This window comes from Arachis stenosperma, chromosome 2 (genome assembly GCF_014773155.1).
Source record: "Arachis stenosperma cultivar V10309 chromosome 2, arast.V10309.gnm1.PFL2, whole genome shotgun sequence".
Classification (NCBI taxonomy): Eukaryota; Viridiplantae; Streptophyta; class Magnoliopsida; order Fabales; family Fabaceae; genus Arachis; species Arachis stenosperma.
In genome coordinates, this window is record NC_080378.1 from 1,973,762 (window position 1) to 1,996,119 (window position 22,358).

At 35.1% G+C, this 22,358-nt stretch overlaps 1 protein-coding gene across 3 annotated transcripts; it reads left to right on the forward strand.

Annotated features, from left to right (window-relative positions):
• The first annotated feature begins 367 nt into the window (after positions 1-367).
• LOC130960788 (uncharacterized) lies at positions 368-22,358 on the forward strand. 3 transcript variants are annotated; one of them, XM_057886246.1, is made up of 21 exons: positions 368-565; positions 1,166-1,277; positions 2,436-2,517; positions 2,620-2,697; positions 2,778-2,837; positions 2,925-3,029; positions 4,903-5,013; positions 5,518-5,559; positions 6,745-6,858; positions 6,972-7,120; positions 11,908-12,044; positions 12,434-12,540; positions 12,636-12,678; positions 12,780-12,871; positions 14,321-14,369; positions 15,260-15,330; positions 15,413-15,532; positions 15,856-15,941; positions 16,482-16,522; positions 16,592-16,634; positions 22,015-22,358. In XM_057886246.1, exons 2-21 carry the CDS (start codon positions 1,201-1,203, stop codon positions 22,052-22,054), a joined length of 1,647 nt encoding a protein of 548 aa, XP_057742229.1. In that variant the 5' UTR covers positions 368-565; positions 1,166-1,200; the 3' UTR covers positions 22,055-22,358. The 3 variants fall into 3 exon arrangements, with proteins under 3 accessions (XP_057742229.1, XP_057742231.1, XP_057742230.1); XM_057886248.1 differs by lacking the exon at positions 16,592-16,634 and having other exon boundaries at positions 22,015-22,357; XM_057886247.1 differs by lacking the exon at positions 16,592-16,634 and having other exon boundaries at positions 16,482-16,527; positions 22,015-22,355.

Sequence of the window (22,358 nt, forward strand, 5' to 3'; positions counted from 1 at the left end):
CTTAATTATAAAATTAAAAATAGTGTGAAAATCCAATTAAAAAGAAAAAAGTATAAAAATTTAATTATAAATTTGATAAAATTATAGAAATCAACAATATAATTAAATTTATTTTTTTATCATGTTTTAATTTTTTGAAAAATTTATCTATCCATTTCCATTGTATCATTTAAAATAATTTTAAGAGAATATCATTTTAATAATATTATAAAAAAATTTAAATATACTAAAAATATCAATATTCTAATTATTTTAGTTGTTAATATAAATTATAAAAAATATATATATAATATAAATTAAAATCAACGGAAAACATTAGAACACTGATATTTCCGGGTAGGCGGGTACACTTGATAACTTTCCAATACAATAATAGCTTACCTTTTATTTAAAAAAGAAGAAACAATTTGAAGCTTGTAGAATTTTGGGTTACATAACACAACACACTCCCTTTTTCTCCCTTCATCTCTCTCTCTCTCTGTATGTGGCAGCAATATTGCGTTTTTGGCATCCTCTCATCAGAATCTCATTTTCCGAGGTCCAATTATACTTATCCTTGCTTTAGGTGAGTTCTCGCTTCTGATTCCGATTCTGATTCTCCTTCGTTTGGATTATTCCTTTTTCTTTTTCCTTTTTTTTGATGTTTTGATATATGTATTTTATTATTTTTTCTCTGTTATCGCTTAATTGGATACTTTAATTTAGCTGATACGTTCTGTCGTATAGGGAAAAAGATTTAGCATTTTGCAGTTCGTGATCTTGCGATGCTGATTTTTTTATTTTGTGAATTGGTGGTGCATTCATCATTATTGAGCTTGACATGTTTCTGCGTTTATTTATTTATTTGTGTCAAATTTTTACTGAGGTGAAATCAAATTGAAATTGGAAATTTGAGGTTTTGTGTGTGAGAGTATTTATTGTGTATATGCTGCTTTTGTGATCGTTTTTCAGTTAACTGTGTTGCCATTTTACTGCATTGAAGTTTGCTAGTAGAAAGAGATTTATTGATACATTTGGTTGTTAAATTACTTAAATGCAAATTATTGTAAGAAATTGATTATACAGAAACCTTGATTTGGACCTGAAATATAAGGGCACTAAGTGAGGCAGAATGCATTGATTCTTTGTTGGTAATAATTGAAAGAATAGCTATGATTTGGTTTAGGTTATTTTTGAAGAGGACCTTGAGCAGGCCAATCCATGTCTTCCATTAAAGGTTCTGCAGAAGGGCTTAAAAGTGACGGGGTTCAGGGTCAAGGGTCGGAGGTTCTCAGCAGGTAATACATAGAACATTGTGTCACCATTTTGCTTGTGTACCTGCTGTTTTGGAGGGTTTTCTGTAACTAGTTTGTGTTCTTGTAATGTCTTGTTCCAGTATCTTGTAAATTTCTCTTTATCGTTTTCTCTATGAACATTCCCCACCACGAAAAGAAAAAGAAAAAAGAAAACAAAAAAGAGAGAGATTGTCCTTTCAAACTGATTTTACTCTTTAAGAAGTGAATACATGAAGCATATTAAAGAAAGAAATGTAAATTTTGAATTCGTTGTCTTTCTCCTTTATGCTGATGATTTTAACAAGAGGAGATTACGATTATGAATTCATATTTTATTTTTGTAGGTACTATATATTAATTATAACTTCTCATATATTAGTTTTTACATTTATAAAGTTTTAGAAGAAAATGACAGAAACTAAGTCTTGTCATTGTCCCACTCGGTGGGTTCAGCTATATGGATTAAACGGTGCTAAAGCGTCCTATCAAAAAGGTTTAGAAGAACAATCACATTAAAATTCCAATCCCACCGCAAATCAACAAAACTTTTGCCTTCAGTCATTTAATTATGAATTCAGTCTTCAGCGGTCTATCAATAACCTTGCAAATTGAGTAAGTATCCCTTTTCTTTAATTGTGATTGAAGAAATGAGAGGAGAAGATAATCACAATAATTTGGAGGATAAGGGTCCTCCTTAGCCTACACTAATATAAATTTCCACCCCTTAATTTTAGAGGTTTTCATTCATGTAAGGAAGCAAAATTTCTTTTTGACATTTTTTTGGGAGATAACATTACTTATTTGGCATCCCTTTGATGCTGCACATATTCAACGGTGTTCCTCTAACTGATATTCAAAGGGATTGAGATGCATTATTACATGGTTTAGCCCAATATATCATAGTTTTTCCCTTCTATATTTGAGGGGATATTTTATCCCAATTTAGTTTTTCTACTTTTTTACATGTCAAAAGTTTTCTCTTCTTTTCTAAACAAAAAAGTTCTCTTTTCATTATGTGATGGTAATGTGTCTTTGTGAGGAAATTCTGGCTCAGATATGTTTTTTCTTTCTTTGGATGCATGTGGTATTTTTATTTCTATGTTGAAACATACTATATATTCCAGTTAAGATGTTATAATTTTGTTGGTGCATGCATTATAGGCACAATTTTGAAACAGTGTTGGCTCAGAGAAATTTCAAAAGCAATGATGCACTCAATCATGTGCAGGACCTTGACATTATGGTAACAAAATGTGATATATATTATTGTCTCTGATACTCTGTTTGAAAAGTTTGCTAGAAGATGTTACACAATATTTTACTACACTTAACTCTTCTTTTGCAGGAACTTCGTGCCCGAGCTAGGGCTCAGGAGGAGGAGATCCTCTCCCTTAGGGAACAAGTTGCTGTTGCCTGTATGAAGGTATGGAATATACACAGGTATGAAAGATGTATCTAAATTTTTTTAACTCCAAGAAATTAAATGAATTTATTTGGATGCAGGAGCTGCAGCTGTTGAATGAGAAATGCAAACTAGAGAGACAATTCTCTGAACTAAGAATGGTTAGTTGATGTCTTTGTTATTTATGGTTATCTTTCAGCAGTTTGTTGAACTACAATTCCAAAATTCACATATTTTTTGTTTATTAGGCAGTCGATGACAAGCAAAATGAAGCCATCACAGCTGCATCTAATGAGTTGGCCAAAAGAAAAAGCGATCTTGAAGAAAATTTAAAACTTTCACATGATTTAAAAGTAAGTATAGTTTCATAATGATCTTAGGCTTTCTATTTCTTATATTTGTAATTTTCTTGTTCTGCTACTTACTGGAAACTATTTAACTGGGTTGATGGATTCTCACGCTCATACATAGCTGCTGCCTCTCCAGAAGTTGTTAATACAAAATACTGACTTCATGTGTTGTTGGGCTTATTGAATGCCTGAAATAATGATTGCTTAACTTAAAATTAGAAGTTCACATTTTGCTTGGGTTGGGAATGGTTCTTATATGTGGTATACCTCACATAAGTAGAAGTTGTTTAGGCTTGAAGGATGGATGAAGCATTGGCTCCTTAACCTTGTATTGAAACATAATATGTCTAGAATCAAAGTGGCTTTTCATGCATTTTCTTAGAGTATAGTCTTGATCTAAAAGTAATATTAGAGTGCCACTAAACTCTAGTTGCTGCCTTGCTTCGATAATAGAGTCAGTTTGGAAGGCTGCCATCACGAACTTGTAACAATGCATTATATTTCCTGATGTAAAGAGTTCAAGCAAAGTTGGACAGTGGACTGATAGTCTCAGACTCTCAGCATGTGCTCCTTCAAGGTACTAGTTGGCAAATGTGTTGTTGACTAAAGGCCTATTCAGTATTCACTAAACAGTTCTAAGGACTTGCTTCCCAGCTGGGGATGAATTGGGACGTTGTAGACTGTAGCCTATTTTTGCACAAATATTCTATTTTATTAGGATAGGTTTGTTACTTGTAATTTTGGTCTAATTTAGGCAGGTAATTACTAGGCAAATAGTAACTAGATGTCTATATAAAAGCCACTTTTTTTCAGTCTTTCATAACATGATAAGATTATATTTTTCATTTCAAGTTTTGCCATAGGATTAATTTTTATTTGCTTGTCTTTTTTGTTCTGCTTATATCCCTATTAGTTTTTTTCCTATTATTTTATTTATTTATTTATTTATTTTTTAGGATGTGCAGAGAGATTGACATGCCCTGTGCATGATATTCTCTTCAGTTCTAGTTATTTTCTCCTGTGTCTCTTATGATGATGTTTTATCATCTTAATTTGTATTGTTACTTTCTTTAATAAGATCTTAATATTAAAATAAAGAGCCATGTTTGTTGCATTTTGCAGAATTACGAGTTACTATTATTTTTATATACGGTTTACATGTATTGCTCCCTTTATTTTGAAAGAAATTGGTTTTTGCCAAAAGATTCAGAAGAACCAACAAATGTCAGAAATGAGTTTAATTACACACCTAAAATGGTAAAAAAAACATGTCTTTAAGTATCATATGATGACATGTATTATATCCATGACATCATAGCTAAAATTTGTTGCCATAAAATGTAGGGTAAGTAGCAGTTGGCTCATTGAATTTTCCTCCTACTAGATATGTAACAATTTATGTGCATCTATCTAACAGCTTAAGGTTTTAGGTAGATGATTCACGACATAAGTATTAGAACTTCTATGATAAAAAAGTCTAGTTTTTTATTGTTGTTACCTTCATTCTTCTAAACAAAGATAGAATATCAGCACAAGGCAATAATGGACTTGTGCATAATTCATGCTTCAATTCCCCCAAAAAGGGCTCTTGTGAGAGAGTGTTAGATATATATAACCATTCATGTGTTTTTATCTATCAGCTTAAGATTTTAGGAGAGCTGGTTCATGACCTCATGAGATGATTCAAGATTGATATGCCTTGAATTAGTTCCTTTTCTAGAAAATAAACTAGATTGAAGTTACTGGTGATGGACATGTCATTTACAAAATAAGCTATATATTGTGTACATTTCTTTTCCGTACTTCTTCACCAGAATCCTCTTTTTGTTACTTACGTACTTCCAGTTGCCAATACTGATATGCATCATTAATGTAGGCTGTGGAGGATGAGAGATATGTCTTCATGTCGTCCATGCTGGGGTTGCTGGCAGAATATGGTCTATGGCCCCGTGTTACGAATGCTGCTGCAATATCTAACAGCATCAGGGTATGAAAAATATAATTCTGGATAATTATAGGTTAAACATCTGATTCTTGCTATAAGTACTTCTCTGATGTTACTGATCACTTTTTGGAGTGACCCATCAATGACAATATTTGTGTAACTTACAATAAACTAAAGGGCATGTCTAGTAGCTTGAATGATCCTGCAACATTGATTTATGGAGAAATTAACATCAATAGAGGTGACAAATTACAGATAAACAAATATAGGTCTGATTTTCTCTGTAATGTATCACAGATTATTTGATTGTTCCCTTCCTTGAACTTTCTAAAGACCAAACCTCTTGTTTATTCTACCAATTGATTTAATTACAATATTGTTGAACTAATTATTATTCCTTTTGGAGCAGATAAAAGGATATATCTATTTCTTGATATGGTTTCTTATTATGTTAATTTGCGTCATCTCATAGTAAATAATGTGATGCTTTTTGTACCTTGTTCTATCCGTTATGTAAATTGTTCTTGTGTATTTGTCCTTGTCCAGAATTTACATGATCAATTACAATGGAGGATTCGGAGTTCACATGTAAGCTCCTGCACTTCTTATGCATGTCTAAGAGAGCATTATAATTTTCAACCAATTATTGCCACATCTTTCTTGTGAAACCCTTGCCAGTGATAAAAGTTACTAGTCCACATGGTCATTATAAACAAATTATTTGAGTAGACTAACAAAGTCAGCTGCAATATTAATATTTTGCTATGAAATCATAGGATGAAAGGACTACATAATACTTATCGTTCTTCTTATATAATCAGAAGTCAGAACTCATTAGGAATGCTGGTTCAGTTAGTGTTAGTTAGTTAGGTCTAAAATTGGTAATGGTCTATAATTGGTAATGTCATGCGGCAATTGCTTCTAATACTACACCTTGCAGAGAAGCTGGTTGGGTTGTAACCTTGTGGTGTAGAATGTTTTGTAGAGAATCATGTTACTGACAATTCATTTTTCAATAGTGACATGTCTGAAGTTCCACTTAAGTTTCTAACACATGCTCTCTCTCTCTCTCTCTCTCTCTCTCTCTCTCTCTCTCTCTCTCTCTCTCTGCATGTGTGTGTCCCTCATGTTCTATCAATTTATTCAAAACCAATCAACAGTTTCATAAATTTGATCAGGCTTTCTGGGCAGTGTTTCATATGGTTTCTATGGAGGAAGCTTGAATTATAGAGGTACAGTTGTGTTTCAGATCTGTCATAAACCTGGATATGGTCTGCTGACAAAGATATAGAAGTGGTGAACTACAACAGGCCCTAGTGCCCTACACTTCAGGGTCATATTATCTGAGATAGTTGCAATAGATACAATGTCCCAGTTCTTCCCAACCATGGCTTCACTCGGCTAATTTTCCACACAACCTACTTAGATTGTAGCTTAGGTTCAACGTAGAGCCTGATGTATAGGATTAGGAATCAGGATCAATGTTCTATCATTCTTTAGCTTAGTAGATTACAGGCAGTGATGCTTTGTCATTATGCATCTATGTTGTTTGTAAGTAGTTTATTCTGCGATTAAATTTTCTGTTTCTATGCTTTTGGTCATTATACGTATACTCAATAATTTCTTACTGACCCTTTATTTATATTTTGGCTCTTTATGGTGATATGTTTTGTGCTTTGTTTCCATGTGCAATCTCTATTGTCTATTTGATACATCTTTGTTGGAGTGATTTTAAGTAAAAAAAAAAAAAAGATCACCATTTTCTTTTGACAGGATAGAATTGGGGAGTTAAATTCAGTGATTAAAAACCATGCTGATAATAGCAATCCTGTTGTGGAAAGTCCATTTGCTGGAAACCTGACCAGTCATATTCATCATAAAGTCATGGTATTACTAGCATGTATTTTTCCTGACTACCAAGTCCTCTGTTTTTCTGTGTTTATCATCATTGCTTGTTTCTTTTGCGTTACTTACATTTTGGCTTTACGTTTCTGATTCAGCGTAACAACACCCAGCGAAATTCTTTTGGGAATGAACAAAGTGCTCAACCAGTTGGCAAAGTGCCGGGATATATGCAACCAGTTCCTAATGGTGATGCAAACTTGCCTTTAAATAGGTTCAACTATCAGGAGAATCCCATGGTTTCTAGGTTGGTGTTTCTCATTCACTTCTGTCTTGCAATTTGTCAATATCCCTTTGTTAGTTGGAACAATGTCTGGCAATTTCTGTGTGTTAATTCGATCATGTAGCACTCTATTGTGGTTCTCTTCTCCGTATAGCTAGAATTGATTGGTAGAATCTTTACAAGTACTTCTATGATCCTTGACTACATAAGGGCACTTCTTTATTTATTTTGAAGACGTGTTACTTTGTCCAGATATGTATAGAATTAGCATGCTTGGTTTCATGATTCAGCTTCCTAGGTTTTGTCTTGTTTCTATTGTCTTGTGAGGATGTCTTGTTCTCTTTCTTGTACTTTCCACTGTTTCTTTTATTATCTAACTATCTTATTTTTATATATGGTAGGGACTTGGGTATTATGGGGTGCTCAAAAGTCCCACATCGGGTAGTATGGGATACTTGATGTTGTACACAAGGAGAGTGGTTCTTCTCCCTTATCAGCTAGCTTTTAAGGTGTAGTTTCCCACTTTCTTTAGATACTTAACAATGGTATCAGAGTCAGGTTGTTGGCACCATGAAAAGGGATACCTATAGGCTGGATTAAGGTGAATACCAAATACTGATAGTAGCAAAGTGGCTACCGTGCCGTGGACGTCGGCTCTCCAGGGGCGGTATATTGTTAGGGTCTTGGGTATTATGGGGTGCTCAAAAGTCCCACATCAGGTAGTATGAGATGCTTGATGTTGTATATAAGGAGAGTGGTTTTCCACTTTTAAGGTGTGGTTTTCCACTTTCCTTAGATACTTAACAATAATAATAATAATAATAATAATAATAATAATAATACTTGTCCTGGTTTTCTTTTGGTAAGTCCATTTTACACTTCATACCCTTCCCTTCGTTCCCTTTCCCTCCAAATAATAATAATACCTTGCCCTGGTTTAAAAGGGAAAAGACACAAATGGCTAATGAAATCCCTGGTTTTCTTTTGGTAAGTCCATTTTACACTTCAAACCCTACTACTGCTGCTGAATTTCTTTGGGTGAGTCCATTTTACACTTCAAACCTGTCCCTTCATTCCCTTCCCCTCCAAAATCAAATCTCCCGAGATGCCTTTGGTGTGATTGGAAATCTTCTTTACTGTTCTATTTCCTGGCTTGCATCACATGCACACTTTTGATACATGCAAATGCACATTCAACAACAACAACAACAACAAAGCCTTGTCCCACTAAGTGGGGTCGGCTACATGAATCAAACGACGTCATTGTGCTCTGTCATGTATCATGTCTACAGAGAGACCGTTTACATGTAGATCTCGTTTGACCACCTCACGGATGGTCTTTTTAGGTCTTCCTCTGCCTTTCGCTCTTTGTCCATCTTCCATCTCATCCACCCTCCTGACTGGATGTTCTATCGGTCTTCTTCCCACATGTCCAAACCACCTGAGACGCGATTCAACCATCTTTTCCACAATGGGTGCTACTCCAACTCTCTCCCTTATATCTTCATTCCTTATTTTATCCAATCGCGTATGACCACTCATCTATCTCAACATCTTCATCTCTGCCACACTCAGCTTATGTTCGTACTCCCCTTTAGCCGCCCAACACTCCGTACCATACAGCATAGCCGGTCTTATAGCGGTGCGATAGAATTTACCTTTAAGTTTTAAAGGCACTTTTTTGTCGCATATAAAACCAGATGCACTCCGCCATTTTGACCAACCTGCTTGGATCCTATGATTTACATCCTGTTCAATCTCTCCATTATCCTGTATGATGCACCCAAGATACTTAAAACTTTTAACTTTTCGTAGGATGTTTTCTCCAATCTTCACCTCTATATTGGAGTTTTCCCTTCTCAGACTGAATTTACATTCCATATATTCCGTCTTGTTACGGCTTATGCGCAGACCATACACTTCTAGAGCTTCTCTCCATAACTCCAACTTCTTATTTAGGTCTTCCCTTGACTCTCCCATAAGGACGATATCATCGGCAAAAAGCATGCACCATGGCACAGGCTCTTGGATGTGCTCTGTGAGTACTTCCAAGACTAATGTGAAAAGGTATGGACTTAAGGATGATCCCTGGTGTAATCCTATACCAATAGGGAATTCCTCTGTCACACCACCTTGAGTCTTCACACTAGTTGTGGCCCCATCATACATGTCTTTGATTGCCCGAATATATGCGATCCTTACTCTCCTCTTTTCTAAAACCTTCCATAAGACCTCCCTTGGTACCCTATCATACGCTTTTTCCAAATCAATAAACACCATGTGCAGATCCCTCTTTTCTAAAACCTTCCATAAGACCTCCCTTGGTACCCTATCATACGCTTTTTCCAAATCAATAAACACCATGTGCAGATCCCTTTTATTACTACGATACCTCTCCATCATCCTTCTTAATAGGTATATCGCTTCAGTGGTAGATCTGCCTGGCATAAATCCAAATTGGTTCTCTGTTACTTGTGTCTCTTTTCTCAACCTCCGTTCTATCACCCTTTCCCATAACTTCATAGTATGACTCATAAGCTTAATCCCTCTATAGTTTCCGCAACTTTGTATATCCCCCTTATTCTTGTAGATAGGTACCAAGGTGCTCTTTCTCCACTCATCAGGCATCTTCTTTGACCTTAAAATCTCATTAAAAAGCTTGGTTAACCAGTTGATGCCTTTTCCTCCAAGACCCTTCCAAACCTCAATCGGGATATTATCAGGTCCTACTGTCCTGCCATTTTTCATCTGCTTTAGAGCCTCTTTTACCTCGAAGTCTCGAATCCTTCGATAGTAGTCAAAGTTTTGATCTTCTTCCCTTGTGCATAATCGACCAAGGCTCGGAAGAGTCTTCTGTCCCTCATTAAATAACTCGTAGAAGTAGCTCTTCCACCTTTCATTAATCTTCTCCTCTTGAGCCAACATCTCTCCATCCTTATCCTTTATGCACTTAACCTGATCCAAATCTCTCGTTCTTCTTTTCCGACTCTTTGCGATTCTATATATACATTTTTCTCCTTCTTTCGTGCCCAAAGACTGGTAGAGACCCTCATATGCTCTTGTCCTTGCTTCACTTACAGCCACTTTTGTCTCTTTCTTAGCCGCCTTATATTTTTCCCAGTTATCTGCATTGCGTCATAAAGACCACTCTTTAAAGCATTTCCTTTTTATCTTTATCTTTTCTTGTATACTTGCATTCCACCACCAGGACTCCTTGTCTCTTGGTCCTATTCCTTTAGATTCACCAAAACTTTCTTTTGCTGTTCTTCTAATAACTTCTGCCATCTCCCTCCACATCTCTTCCGCGCTTCCATTCCCATCCCACTTTGCCTCTTCTCCTACCCGTCTTAGGAAGCTTCTTTGTTCCTCACCTTTCATCCGCCACCACCTCGTCCTTGGGTTCTTCGTATGATGTCTTTTCCTCAACTTTTGCTCAACGTGAAAATCCATGACGAGCACCCTATGTTGTGTTGTCAAACTCTCTCCCGGGATAATTTTACAGTTAATGCAAAATTTCCGGTCGACTCTCCTCAACAAGAAGAAGTCGATTTGAGAGCTTGTCATGCCACTCTTATAGGTTATAAGATGTTCGTCTCTCTTTTTAAAACATGTATTTGCGATGAGAAGATCAAAAGTTGAGGAAAAGTCCAAAATAGTTTTACCTTCGGCATTGATCACCCCGAAACCATGGCCTCCGTGAATACTCCCATATCCAGTCACTTCTCTCCCAACATGGCTATTTAAATCTCCTCCTAAGAAAATCTTATCTCCCAAAGGTATGCCTTGAACCAAACTCTCTAGATCCTCCCAAAACCTTATCTTGTGTTGTTCGTCTGAACCCACTTGCGGTGCATAGGCGCTAATCACATGGAAAACACCTCCCTCTACCACTAGTTTGATAGAGATGATCCGATCTCCCACCCTCTTGACATCCACTACGTCCTTCTTCTACTGCTTATCCACAATTATTCCAACCCCATTCCTATTCTTCACCTTTCCTGTATACCAAAGTTTGAAACCAGAAGTATCCAACTCCCTAGCCTTTGCACCAACCCATTTCGTTTCTTGTAGGCACATAATGTTAATCTTCCTCCTTGTCATGGTGTCCACCACCTCCATGGACTTTCCTGTTAGAGTGCCTATGTTCCATGTCCCAAATCTCAACCTTCTGTCGTTTCGACCTTTATCTTTTCCTTTGTGAACTAGCTTATTTACCCTCGTCCGTTCACGAAAACGCGAGAACCCTTGCTCATTTAACACTACATCCGGGCACCGATGCAGCGGCTCTTGCTTCGACACCGTACTCGAGCCATACGACGCGTTGCTTCCGGGCAACGACCTAGCTTTAGCGCAATAATGTCTTTGATTCATGTCATGGGGGTTCGGCTATATTTTTATGTTGGTTGCCGAAGACCTAACACAACCCTCCTCCTTTATCCGGGCTTGGGACCGGCTATGTACCGCAAGTGTAACATAGGCGGAGTTATGCAAATGCACATTCAAACATAGAAATTGAGTTGGACCAATCTTGTCCATTTAAGCTCACATAGCATGTCAAAGTTTAGAAGTTATCTATAGGTCACATGACTATCTAGGTCACACAACATTCTAACTGTAATCATGATCCAATAGGCAAGATTTGTTCCTTTCACACCTTCACTAACATGATAACTTCTCTCACTTGGTATGTTTCCTATTTGTTTACAAATCGCAAGTTTTGTTATCAGGCAAGCTACTTAGGAATGCTTATTGGACATATTTTGTTTTGTAAGTATCTACTTCTCAATGAGAGTATAAAGCAATTTATGCAGGGAGGTATCTCCTTTTCCATATACTTCACCTCCAATGGATAGAATCGGAGAAAGATCCCGAGAAGTTGCACTTATCAATGGCAAGTTTTCTCAACCTACACCTGACCATGACGAAACTGATTCCTCTGTTTCTGAAGGTAATTTATGTTTTCAGCTATAAAAGATAGAATAGGCATCATATTTTGTAAGATCCTGGTACCATCACAGCTAAACTAAACATATAATACAGCGAATAGAGCAGAAGGATAGATTAGAATAGAAGAAGATCGAATAGAAACAGGGGGGCTCAATGATATCATTGAGATATCATTCTTGCCTTTATGGAATGTAAGAAATATGCAGAAAAGGAAGATACAAGTAGCATTTGTGTGAGAGAGAGAGAGAGAGAGAGAGAGAGGGAGGCCATACATCACTACTCTACTAGCTTGGCATTCCAAAAACCCCTTATTTTCATTTCTTTCCCCCTAAACCATGTATGTGGTACGTAACATTGATTACCGATAAATTGCCTTTTCCCCCCCTCAAGATGGTCCTGGAATTGAGAATTTTCAAATTATTGGCGATGCTGTACCTGGAGAAAAACTTCTTGGATGTGGATATCCAGTCCGTGGAACTACTCTTTGTATGTTTCAGGTGAAAATTTCTCTCACTATTACAGAATTTAGCATATTTTTCATACTTCTTGTATTTCATATTTTTTAACACTGTAACTCTTGGCTTCATATCAGTGGGTTAGGCATCTCCAGGATGGCACTAGGCATTACATTGAAGGTGGATTTATCTTCTACTTCTGAGCTTTTCCTGTTTGTAATATTATGACCTGATAGAACTTCAACATGACTTGTTTTTCCTGTGTGTTACTGTTGGTGCAGGAGCCACTAATCCAGAATATATAGTTACAGCTGATGATGTTGATAAACTGATAGCTGTTGAGTGCATTCCAATGGATGATAGAGGCCGCCAGGTTTGAAACTAATAAATTATATTCTTCATGAATGCTATACTTGCACAGAACTTGCTATTTTATTTTGGATTATGTTTGGTAAAACTGAAAGAATTAGAAATGGAAGTTTTAAAGGGATTTCATTTTTGTTCTGAAAACCTTATATTTGTCCTACATAGTAAGATGAGACATTCTCGATGGTATTTCTGTTGGTGAATTCTGTTCCTTGCTGATGGAAGAACATTGAGATGTAGTTGTGGATATTCTAAAATAACCTAGTGGCACATTGAATATTGATCTATCTGGCATGTGAACTGACGGAGCATGCCCTCCTATCTAGGTGGTTGGTTTGGCAGTTACTCCTGCTATACATTTGTATAACCCTTATCCACTGCATTGAGCTCCTGAGTTCTGGAAAACCGACGACCAATAAGAAGTTATTCCTATTGATGAGAGTGAAAAAACATAATCTTCTTGCTGTACAGTGGTGTCAAACCTAGCTCAAAGATCCCCCAACCTTCTGAAGTGCCATAAAGATCCTTCTTCAATACCATAGGATAGGGCTTTAGCATTTCTTTCAAAATTATTTTTAGTCGACTTAAGCCAATCAAATGTGCTTTTTAGCCTATATCGAGTGGATATTTAAAGCATGCTCGCTTAACTGATTTGCTAAGTTCTAGCTCTTACTTTGGAGCATTCCCTTTCCTCATAAAAAAGAAGAGACACCATCCGGGGAGTTAACTAAGTTATAGAGGTTTCTTGTTGCTAAAATCCTTGGAATGTTGTATGCACTACTGTGGAACCATGTTACAATGTTTGTAAAAACTAAAAAGTTGAGCTTGATTAACAACTATGCTACTTGGGTAGATGTCTTAATGCGCTCACACACACTCACATTGATATTGGATAAAAGGTAAAATATAAAAATATTATTATCAAGGATATTACACAAACGGATAAACAAAAATTACATCAAAAGGCATGTAGTAATATTTTGCTATGCCTTTAAGTTTTTCCATTTATAATGTCCTTTAAACCATTATACAATATGTCTCCTAATAGTGATGAATGCCAAATTTATATCTCAGCTTTATGAAACTTCTCCCTTCTAATAACATATTTGGCGTGCTGTAATAAATCTTGATATTTGTGATGATAATTTCAGCATAATGAGGGCTTTAGATACTTTCACAAAGGTAAATGAACAACATTGAATGAGTCAAATCATAAAAGATGTGCAATGAAATTCTTTTGTATTCAAGTTTCTAGGTTGCCCTTGAATTTTTTCCCTACTCATGTTGAGCATAATTTACTAGCTGAATTTAATTGTGACAAATGTGGCTGTTGTAAGAATAGTGTTATTCCTCTTTTTGGCAAATTTGTTTCTTTCTTTTCTTTTCTTTCTCTCTTTCTATTTTTTTTTGTTTTTATTTTTTTATGCTGACCAGCAACAAATTTTTTCTTTATCAGGGGGAACTAGTGAAGCTTTTTGCTAATGATCAGAGCAAAATCAGATGTGGTAAGCTTAGTTGGTACTGAATCTACAAGAATGTTTTAATTGGGTTTTTTCACCCCTATTTGATACCATAATATGTCATGATGGTTGGAATTTAACTAATTAGTACACTGACAGTTGCAACTTTGTATAAAAAATTGCTTCACTCAGAGTGAGCTTTTCCTGCTTGAGTTGGAGTAAGCTTCTTGCTTGTTTAAGAGTTGCTTGTTTAAGAGTTCATTTTGATGTGGCTTTTTGGACCTAAAATTGCTTTTTTGATTGAAATCGATGTATGATTTTTTAAAAATATTTAGAATCTCAAACCATCACTTTTCAGAAAGGGTTTTCATGTCCTTGTCTGTCATTTTTTCTGAATAAAAGCAAAGTTTTAGTAGAATATAAGGTAATTTTTTGAATTGTTCATGCTTCAAGCTCAATAGGCTTGCTGTACATAAACGATGAGTACATAGAAACTAGGCAGACCTAGTATTAGCTGTATGGAAACTAAGCACTCCTGGAAAATTATTAGTCTCGTTTATCGTGATTTCTGACTAATCTTTATGCTTTTGTATATATATGTGCTACAGTCAGTACCATTGTAAGAAAGTTTCAAGTCTCACATACATTTTTCTTAATATTCTGAAGTAGGCTGTTCTGTTTGGGAGAGCATGTTACATATGAAATCAATTATTTGTGTCTAATTGGTTAAGCTTTTGGGGATAGATAATCTATACTTGTCTCATGTTAAACCAGTAAGAGTATCTATTGTTTATGTTTCTGTGTTGTATAATATTTGTTAGATGTGTGCTTTTAGTTGCAACCAACCTCTCCTCCTCCCCCCCCCCCCCCCCCCCCCCCTTCTCTCCCTCGAATGTCCTTTTCTAATTATGGGTTTCTTTTGGCCAACATTGCAGATCCAGAAATGCAACAAGAGATTGATACACATCTGTCTAAAGGAGAAGCATCGTTCATTGTTTCTCTTTTGGTATGTACTAGTTCTAAAATATATTTATTCTCTGCTCTTTTATCTTAATACTCTTCCTAATCTTCGTGGTTATTTCTGACAGATGGAATCTTCTGAAAATTTCGAACCAGCAACCTTGTTCTTAAGACGATCAGGATACCAAATTATAATTAATGATACTGAAGCTATGGTTGTTTCTGAGAAATTCTCAAAGGATTTATCGGTATGACATTCAAACTTACGGTGATACACAAGTACACAACTGATACAAATGATAAAAGTGGGCCCATTAGCTATCATAATTGAACTATGTTCCTCCCAAAGCTCAGTGGTTCTCACTGATCTTCAGAATTGAAAATGAATTTTAGCTCATCAAATTTGCATTGATATGATTGCTTGATGCTTATGAAATTGTTTGAGTAGTACATATACAGATATTGAATGTGCTATATCATTCCACAAAACTATGCTTCTGAATTGAAAAATTCTTCAGCTGTTTCATGTTTAAAGAGTCACTTGACACTTCCCTTTATGAATTTCCTGCAGATTAAAGTTCCGCATGGTCACACAAAAGAGTTTGTGTTAACATGCGCAAATGGGTCTTCTCATATTCTAAGCACTTACAACGTCCGGTAATAACTTCTACTCACATTGTTCACTTTACAATGTCTCTTTTTCTACTTTTCTTATCTCCTCTTCCTAGTATTGGTAACAATAGGATATTGAATCACACTCCTAAACTTCTCTTTTATATGTCTGCTTCACATTTGTGTGGATGAGTCATATTAGCAAAGCATCCAGTTATTTCTGTAAGATTGGTTAGGGTAAAATTACATTGAGATTAACTGATATTACAATTGCCACCCGTGTACTTTATCAATTGGGGAAGGTTGTGTAATATTGCTTAATTTTAAAGGTAGTGAGTGTAATTTTACCAGTTGTTAAAATACATGGATAGTAGATATTTTTATGTATTGTGAATGTATTCTGAGATCTGATCTCTTATTTTCCATGAAATGGATGAGTCATTTAAATCATTGTTATTTTATTCTGCTAAATGATATATATTTCCTTGCTTATGCAGTTTCATTACTTTCCTGCATAACAATTATAAATGGTAAAGTTACTCCAGTCTACTAAATTAACAGTGTGACTGATCCTTTTCCTTGTAGAATGCGCGACACAATTGTATTAACCATGCGATTCTACCAGAGTAAGGTATTCTTTATATCACTAAGAATTGCTTATACATCAGTAACAACAATGAAGTATGTTCTTGTAGGTGTAGTGATGCAAGAAAATTGGCATACAAATAGTGAATTCATGTTAGTGTTCTGTTTTAGAAACTAGCTATTTCATGTTATGATCTTGTTAGTATGTGTCCATGAATAAGGAATTAAATAGCTTATATTATTCTTCCATAATCCAAATTGTTTGATAATTAAATCAATTTGCACTATATATCACCCCCATTGGAATAATCATGAATGATGACTAAATAAGCAAATAACCAGAGTTCAAATTGAAGAAGGCATGCAAGTGATATATCCACAAGCTTCCTACCGCCAAAACTTAGGATAGTTTACTATGTTAGAAAGTGCTTTAGTTACAACTGTATTATAAAATCATCACCTATAAACATCTATAAATAGGTGGTATCATAGTTTTGTAATGTGTGTTCTTTGAAATGAAAAAATATGATTATGTGAAGTCCTTCTTTCTATTATTTCATATGAGTATTGGTGAGTTTGAGAGATGAAAAATATGATAGCGTTATTTATGTTAGTGAGTGATCTTGAGGCCAATATAATGTGAGTATTATACTAACATTTGGTATCAGAGTTGGTTAATCCAGCGCCTGGTGTTTTAGAGTTTGTGAGGTGTGAGAGAGTTCTCACATAGTTGGTTATTTATAGAGTCGATATGACAAACACTTTTAATATTGTGTGGTCCGGTCCCAACTTAGATGGGAAATTTGATTATAGTTATTGGGGGACTTTGATGTCTACCCATTTGAAGGCTCAAAACCTATGGAATTTCTTTGAACTGGGTTTGCAAGAAGGAGCAGATGCTGCCCAATAGAAGAGAGATCAATTAGTGCTATCTCAAATTCATCAAGGAGTAGATTATACGGTGTTTGGCAAAATAGCAAATGCCAAAAGTGCAAGAGAAGCATGGAACACGTTGAAGCTGTCATACAAAGGCGTAAATAAAGCTCAGAAAATAAAGTTACAGTCTTTGAGAAGAGAATATGAAAGTTACGAGATGTCTAGCTCAGAAACTGTTGAGCAATATTTTACTCGTGTTACAGATTCTGTCAATAAGATGAGAGTATGGAGAACATATGCCCAATAACTAAGTGGTAGAGAAAATTCTTCACACTATGCCGATGAAAGTATGACCATGTGGTGACTACGATACTAGAGTCTCACGATATGGATACCATGACGATTGCAGAGTTACAAGGAACCATGGAAAGCCACATCAGTAGAATACTGTAGAAGTTAGAAAAATCAACTTTGGAAGTCTTGAAAAGTCGAGTGAATTTAAACAATGTTGCAGAATCAAGCCGTACACAAGAGGTTCAGAGGAAGAGGTCGTGACAATTACAACCAAGGAAGTTACAATAATTTTACACCATCTAATCAAGGAAGAGGTGGAACGAATTTCAGGTCTGTCAACCGAGAAAGAGGTTGGAGCAATTTTTATCAAGAAAGAACTAATTTTAACTGCTTTTATTGTGGAAAGTATGGATATAAAGCAGTAGATTGCAGATTCAAAATGGTGAATAACAATCAAGCATACGTTGCAGAAAATTAGCATCAAAATACTGATGATAATCCGGGTATTCAGACTTTATTTTTTACAAGTAATTCATGTGTTGAAGATGAAAATATATGGTACTTGGATAATGCTTGTAGTAATCATATGTCTGATAGAAAGGAGTTATTTTCTTCACTAGATGATTCAATTAAACTATTATTAAAGTTTGGTAATAATACAAAGATTCCTATTAAAGGAAAAGGGCACATACCAATTAGATTAAAGAATGGTTCTTTGAGTTATATTTCTGATATTTTCTATGCTTCTGAACTTGATTACAATTTACTGAGTATGTGACAATTATCTGAGAAGGGATATAAGATGATAACTTATCGTGAATATTGCACTGTGTTTGACAATAACGGAAGGTTTATAGATAAAGCAAAGATGATTTCAAACAGAATATTTCCATTAAAAATTCAACATGTTAATCCCTCTTGCATGAGTTCTGTGATACTTGATGATAACTGGTTATGGCACATGCGGCTTGGGCATTTTCAATTTTCTGGTCTAAACTACCTGTCAAGAAAAGGACCTGTTTTTTGGTCTACCACGGGTTTATATTCTCAATTGTATTTGTGAGATTTGTCAACTGGAAAAAAAGCATAGAGATCCATTCCCTACAGGAAAGTCATGGAGAACCAGAAGATTACTTGAAATTGTGCATTCAGATCTCTGTTCTGTAGAAGTTCTAAGTAATGGTGGTAGTAGGTATTTTATCACTTTTATTGATGATTTTAGTAGATATACATAGGTATATTTTCTGAAGCAGAAATCAGAAGCATGTGATGTCTTTAAGACATTCAAGGCGTTTGTCGAAAAACAAAGTGACTGTAAAATTAAAATTCTCAGAACAGACAAAGGAACAGAATATCTTGCGTGTTCAAAATACTTCAAGCAACACAGAATTCAACACCAACTAACAACTAGATATACTCCTCAACAAAATGGAGTTGCTGAAAGAAAGAATAGAACCATGATGGATATGGTCAGAGGCATGCTCAAGTCAAAACAAATGCCTAAAGAATTTTAGGCAGAAGCAGTCGCAACAACAGTTCATATTTTAAACAGCTGTCCAACAAAGAGTGTTCGAGATAAAACTCCAGAGGAAGCTTAGAGTGGAAAGCATCCTTCCATTAATCATTTCAGAGTCTTTGGGTGTATAGCTTATGCCCACGTACGAGATCAATTAAGGAAGAAGTTAGATGACAAAGGCGAGAAGTGTATCTTTATCAACTATAGCACAGACTCAAAAGCATACAAGTTGTACAATCCAGAAACAAAGAAAGTAATCATCAGCAGAGATGTAACGTTTGACGAGAAAGCCATGTGGGATTGGGACACAGACAGAAAAGCAGCCGATTGTAATTTCAAATACATGTGATGATGAAGAAAAAGACAACCGGACGCAAACAAACAACCAGAATCATCTAGAAGACCTCAAAGAGAGCGGATGAAGAAAGCAATGACAATTGGAAGAAAGCAATGAATGAGGAGATTCATGCCATTGAAAATAATGACACATGGGAGCTGACAGATTTACCAGTAGATAAGAAATCGATTGGAGTAAAGTGGGTTTATAAGACTAAGTACAAACCCAGTGGTGAAGTTGATCGTTTCAAAGCAAGGTTAGTTGCTAAGGGATACAAACAAAAGTCAGGTATCGACTACTTTGAAGTATTTGCTCCTGTTGCTAGATTAGATAATATTCGTATGATTATTTCACTCTCGGCCCAAAATAAGTGGAAGATACATCAGATGGATGTTAAATCAGCATTTCTAAATGGCACTTTAGAAGAAGAAGTGTATGTTGAGCAACCCGCAGGATATGAAGTTTCTGGAGAAGAAGATAAAGGTTACAAGTTAAAGAAAGCTTTGTACGGATTAAAGCAAGCACCAAGAGCGTAGTACAAGAAGATTGATTCTTATTTCACTCAGAATGGTTTCAAAAGATGTCCATTTGAACATACTCTTTATATCAAGTTCGTTGAACCTGGAGATATCGTGTGTCTTTATGTTGATGATTTGATCTTTACTGACAACAATTTGAAGATAATTACAGAATTCAGATAGGCTATGATAAAGCACTTTGAAATGACAGATATATGTTTGATGTCTTATTTTCTTGGCATCGAAGTTCTTCAAAAAGATGATGGAATTTTCATTTCTCAAAGAAAATATGCAAATGATATTTTGAAAAAATTTCAAATGGAATATTCAAAACCAGTTCCTACTCTAGTCGAAAAGAGATGTTCAAGTTACTGAGAGAAGATAAAGAAAGAGCAGTAAATCCCACATACTACAAAAGCTTGATTGGAAGTCTAAGGTACTTGACTGCGACTAGACCAGATATTGTGTTTGGAGTTGATTTGCTTAGCAGATTTATGGAGGAGCCTTGTACCAACCATTTGCAAGCAGCAAAAAGAATTCATCGATATATCAAAGGTACTCTAAATGATAGTATTTATTATGAAAATAATACTGAAGTGAATCTTGTCGGTTATACTGATAGTGATTGGACTGGAGATATAGAAATAAGAAAAAGTACTTCAGGGTTCGTATTTCATCTTGGTTCTGGTGCAATTTAATGGTCGTCAAAGAAACAACCAGTAGTAGCGGTCTCTACAACAGAAGCAGAATATATAGCAGCAGTTGTGCAACGCAAGCAGTTTGGCTAAGAAGAATTCTTGAGGAATTGAACGAGAAACAAAGTACTCCAACAACAATATTTTGCGATAACAAGTCAGCTATTGCACTTTGCAAAAATCCAGTATTCCATGGAAGATTGAAGCATATTGATATACGAGTTCATAAAATCAGAGAGTTGGTGAATGAAGTTTTGATTGAGTACTGTTCCATTGAAGACCAAGTTGCAGATATATTTACAAAGCCGTTGAAGATCGAGTTATTTTACAAGTTAAAAAAGATGCTTGGAATGATTAATTCTGCAAGCTTGATTTAAGGGATGATTTAGAGGAGGCAATATTTGATAATTAAATCAATTTGCACTATATATCACCGCCATTGAAATTATCATGAATGATGACTAAATAAGCAAATAACTAGAGTTCAAATTGAAGAAGGCATCCAAGTAATATAATCCACAAGCTTCCTGCCACTAACACTTAGGATAGTTTACTATGTTAGAAAGTGTTTTAGTTTCAAGTGTATTATAAAATCACTGTCTATAAACATCTATAAATAGGTGGTATGATAGTTTTGTAATGTGTGTTCCTTGAAATGAAAAAATATGATTATGTGAAGTCCTTCTTTCTATTATTTTATATGAGTATTGGTGAGTTTGAGAAATGAAAAATATGATAGCGTTATTTATGTGAGTGAGTGATCTTAGGACCAACATAGTACGGGTATTATACTAACACAAATTAACGTTTGTCAGATTTTTTATGCATACTTTATGTTTCATATTTTTTCTTTAACATGTACTAGATATATATAAAGTGACGTCTATAGTGCCTATAGTTATGATGGCTATGGTGACTACACAAGTGTTGTTAATATTAAAATCACATTTTTTACATTCCGGTAACACTTTTTTTTTTAAATTAAAAACGTTAAATAATAAAAAACGTTAATTTAATTTTAGCAACACTTCTTAAATCACAGTAGCTATCATACCCACTATAAGCACCATAGACGCCAGGTGTTTTAATATACAGATAAGTTCTTAACAAACCATGCAATCTGAAACCGGTGATTTTCTCTAAAGTATAATTTGTACTCATTAACAACCAAACCTTATTGCATATATTCTTCACTTCTTCTCTAGTATTTCTCAAATATTTTAGTCTTCTAATTTTTTTTTAATAATTTGTTTCATTGTGCTCTCTTAACAAAATATTTCTGCTATTTCTTCTACAGGCGTTGGATGAAAAGAGGAAAGGAAGAGTGTGACCTGTGATTACTCCGGCCAATCTTGCACTTTTGTGTAAGATAATACAAAATATCAAACAAGTAAAGAAAACTTTACAGTCTCATTTAATTATTGATTTATTATGAATATATGGTATTCAAAATTTTCCCCATCTTTATTATTAGCCTGTTGTAAAAGCACCAATAGTGTATTGAAACCATATTTGTAACCTGTAATTGTAGAAATAAAATGTGTACCTATCTGAAAATGTTAGGTTACATTTTTTTTTGTGTTTACAGTGTATGTGTAATAAAATATCATTATCAATTTATCATGTGTTACATTGCTTGGC

Coding starts and splice junctions, on each gene's coding strand:
- LOC130960788 (XM_057886246.1), top strand. CDS start 1,201: ATGTCTTCCATTAAAGGTTCTGCAGAAGGGCTTAAAAGTGACGGGGTT. Junction 15,331..15,412: donor CGTTCATTGTTTCTCTTTTG/GTATGTACTAGT, acceptor TATTTCTGACAG/ATGGAATCTTCTGAAAATTT. Junction 16,523..16,591: donor AACCATGCGATTCTACCAGA/GTAAGGTATTCT, acceptor ATGTTCTTGTAG/GTGTAGTGATGCAAGAAAAT.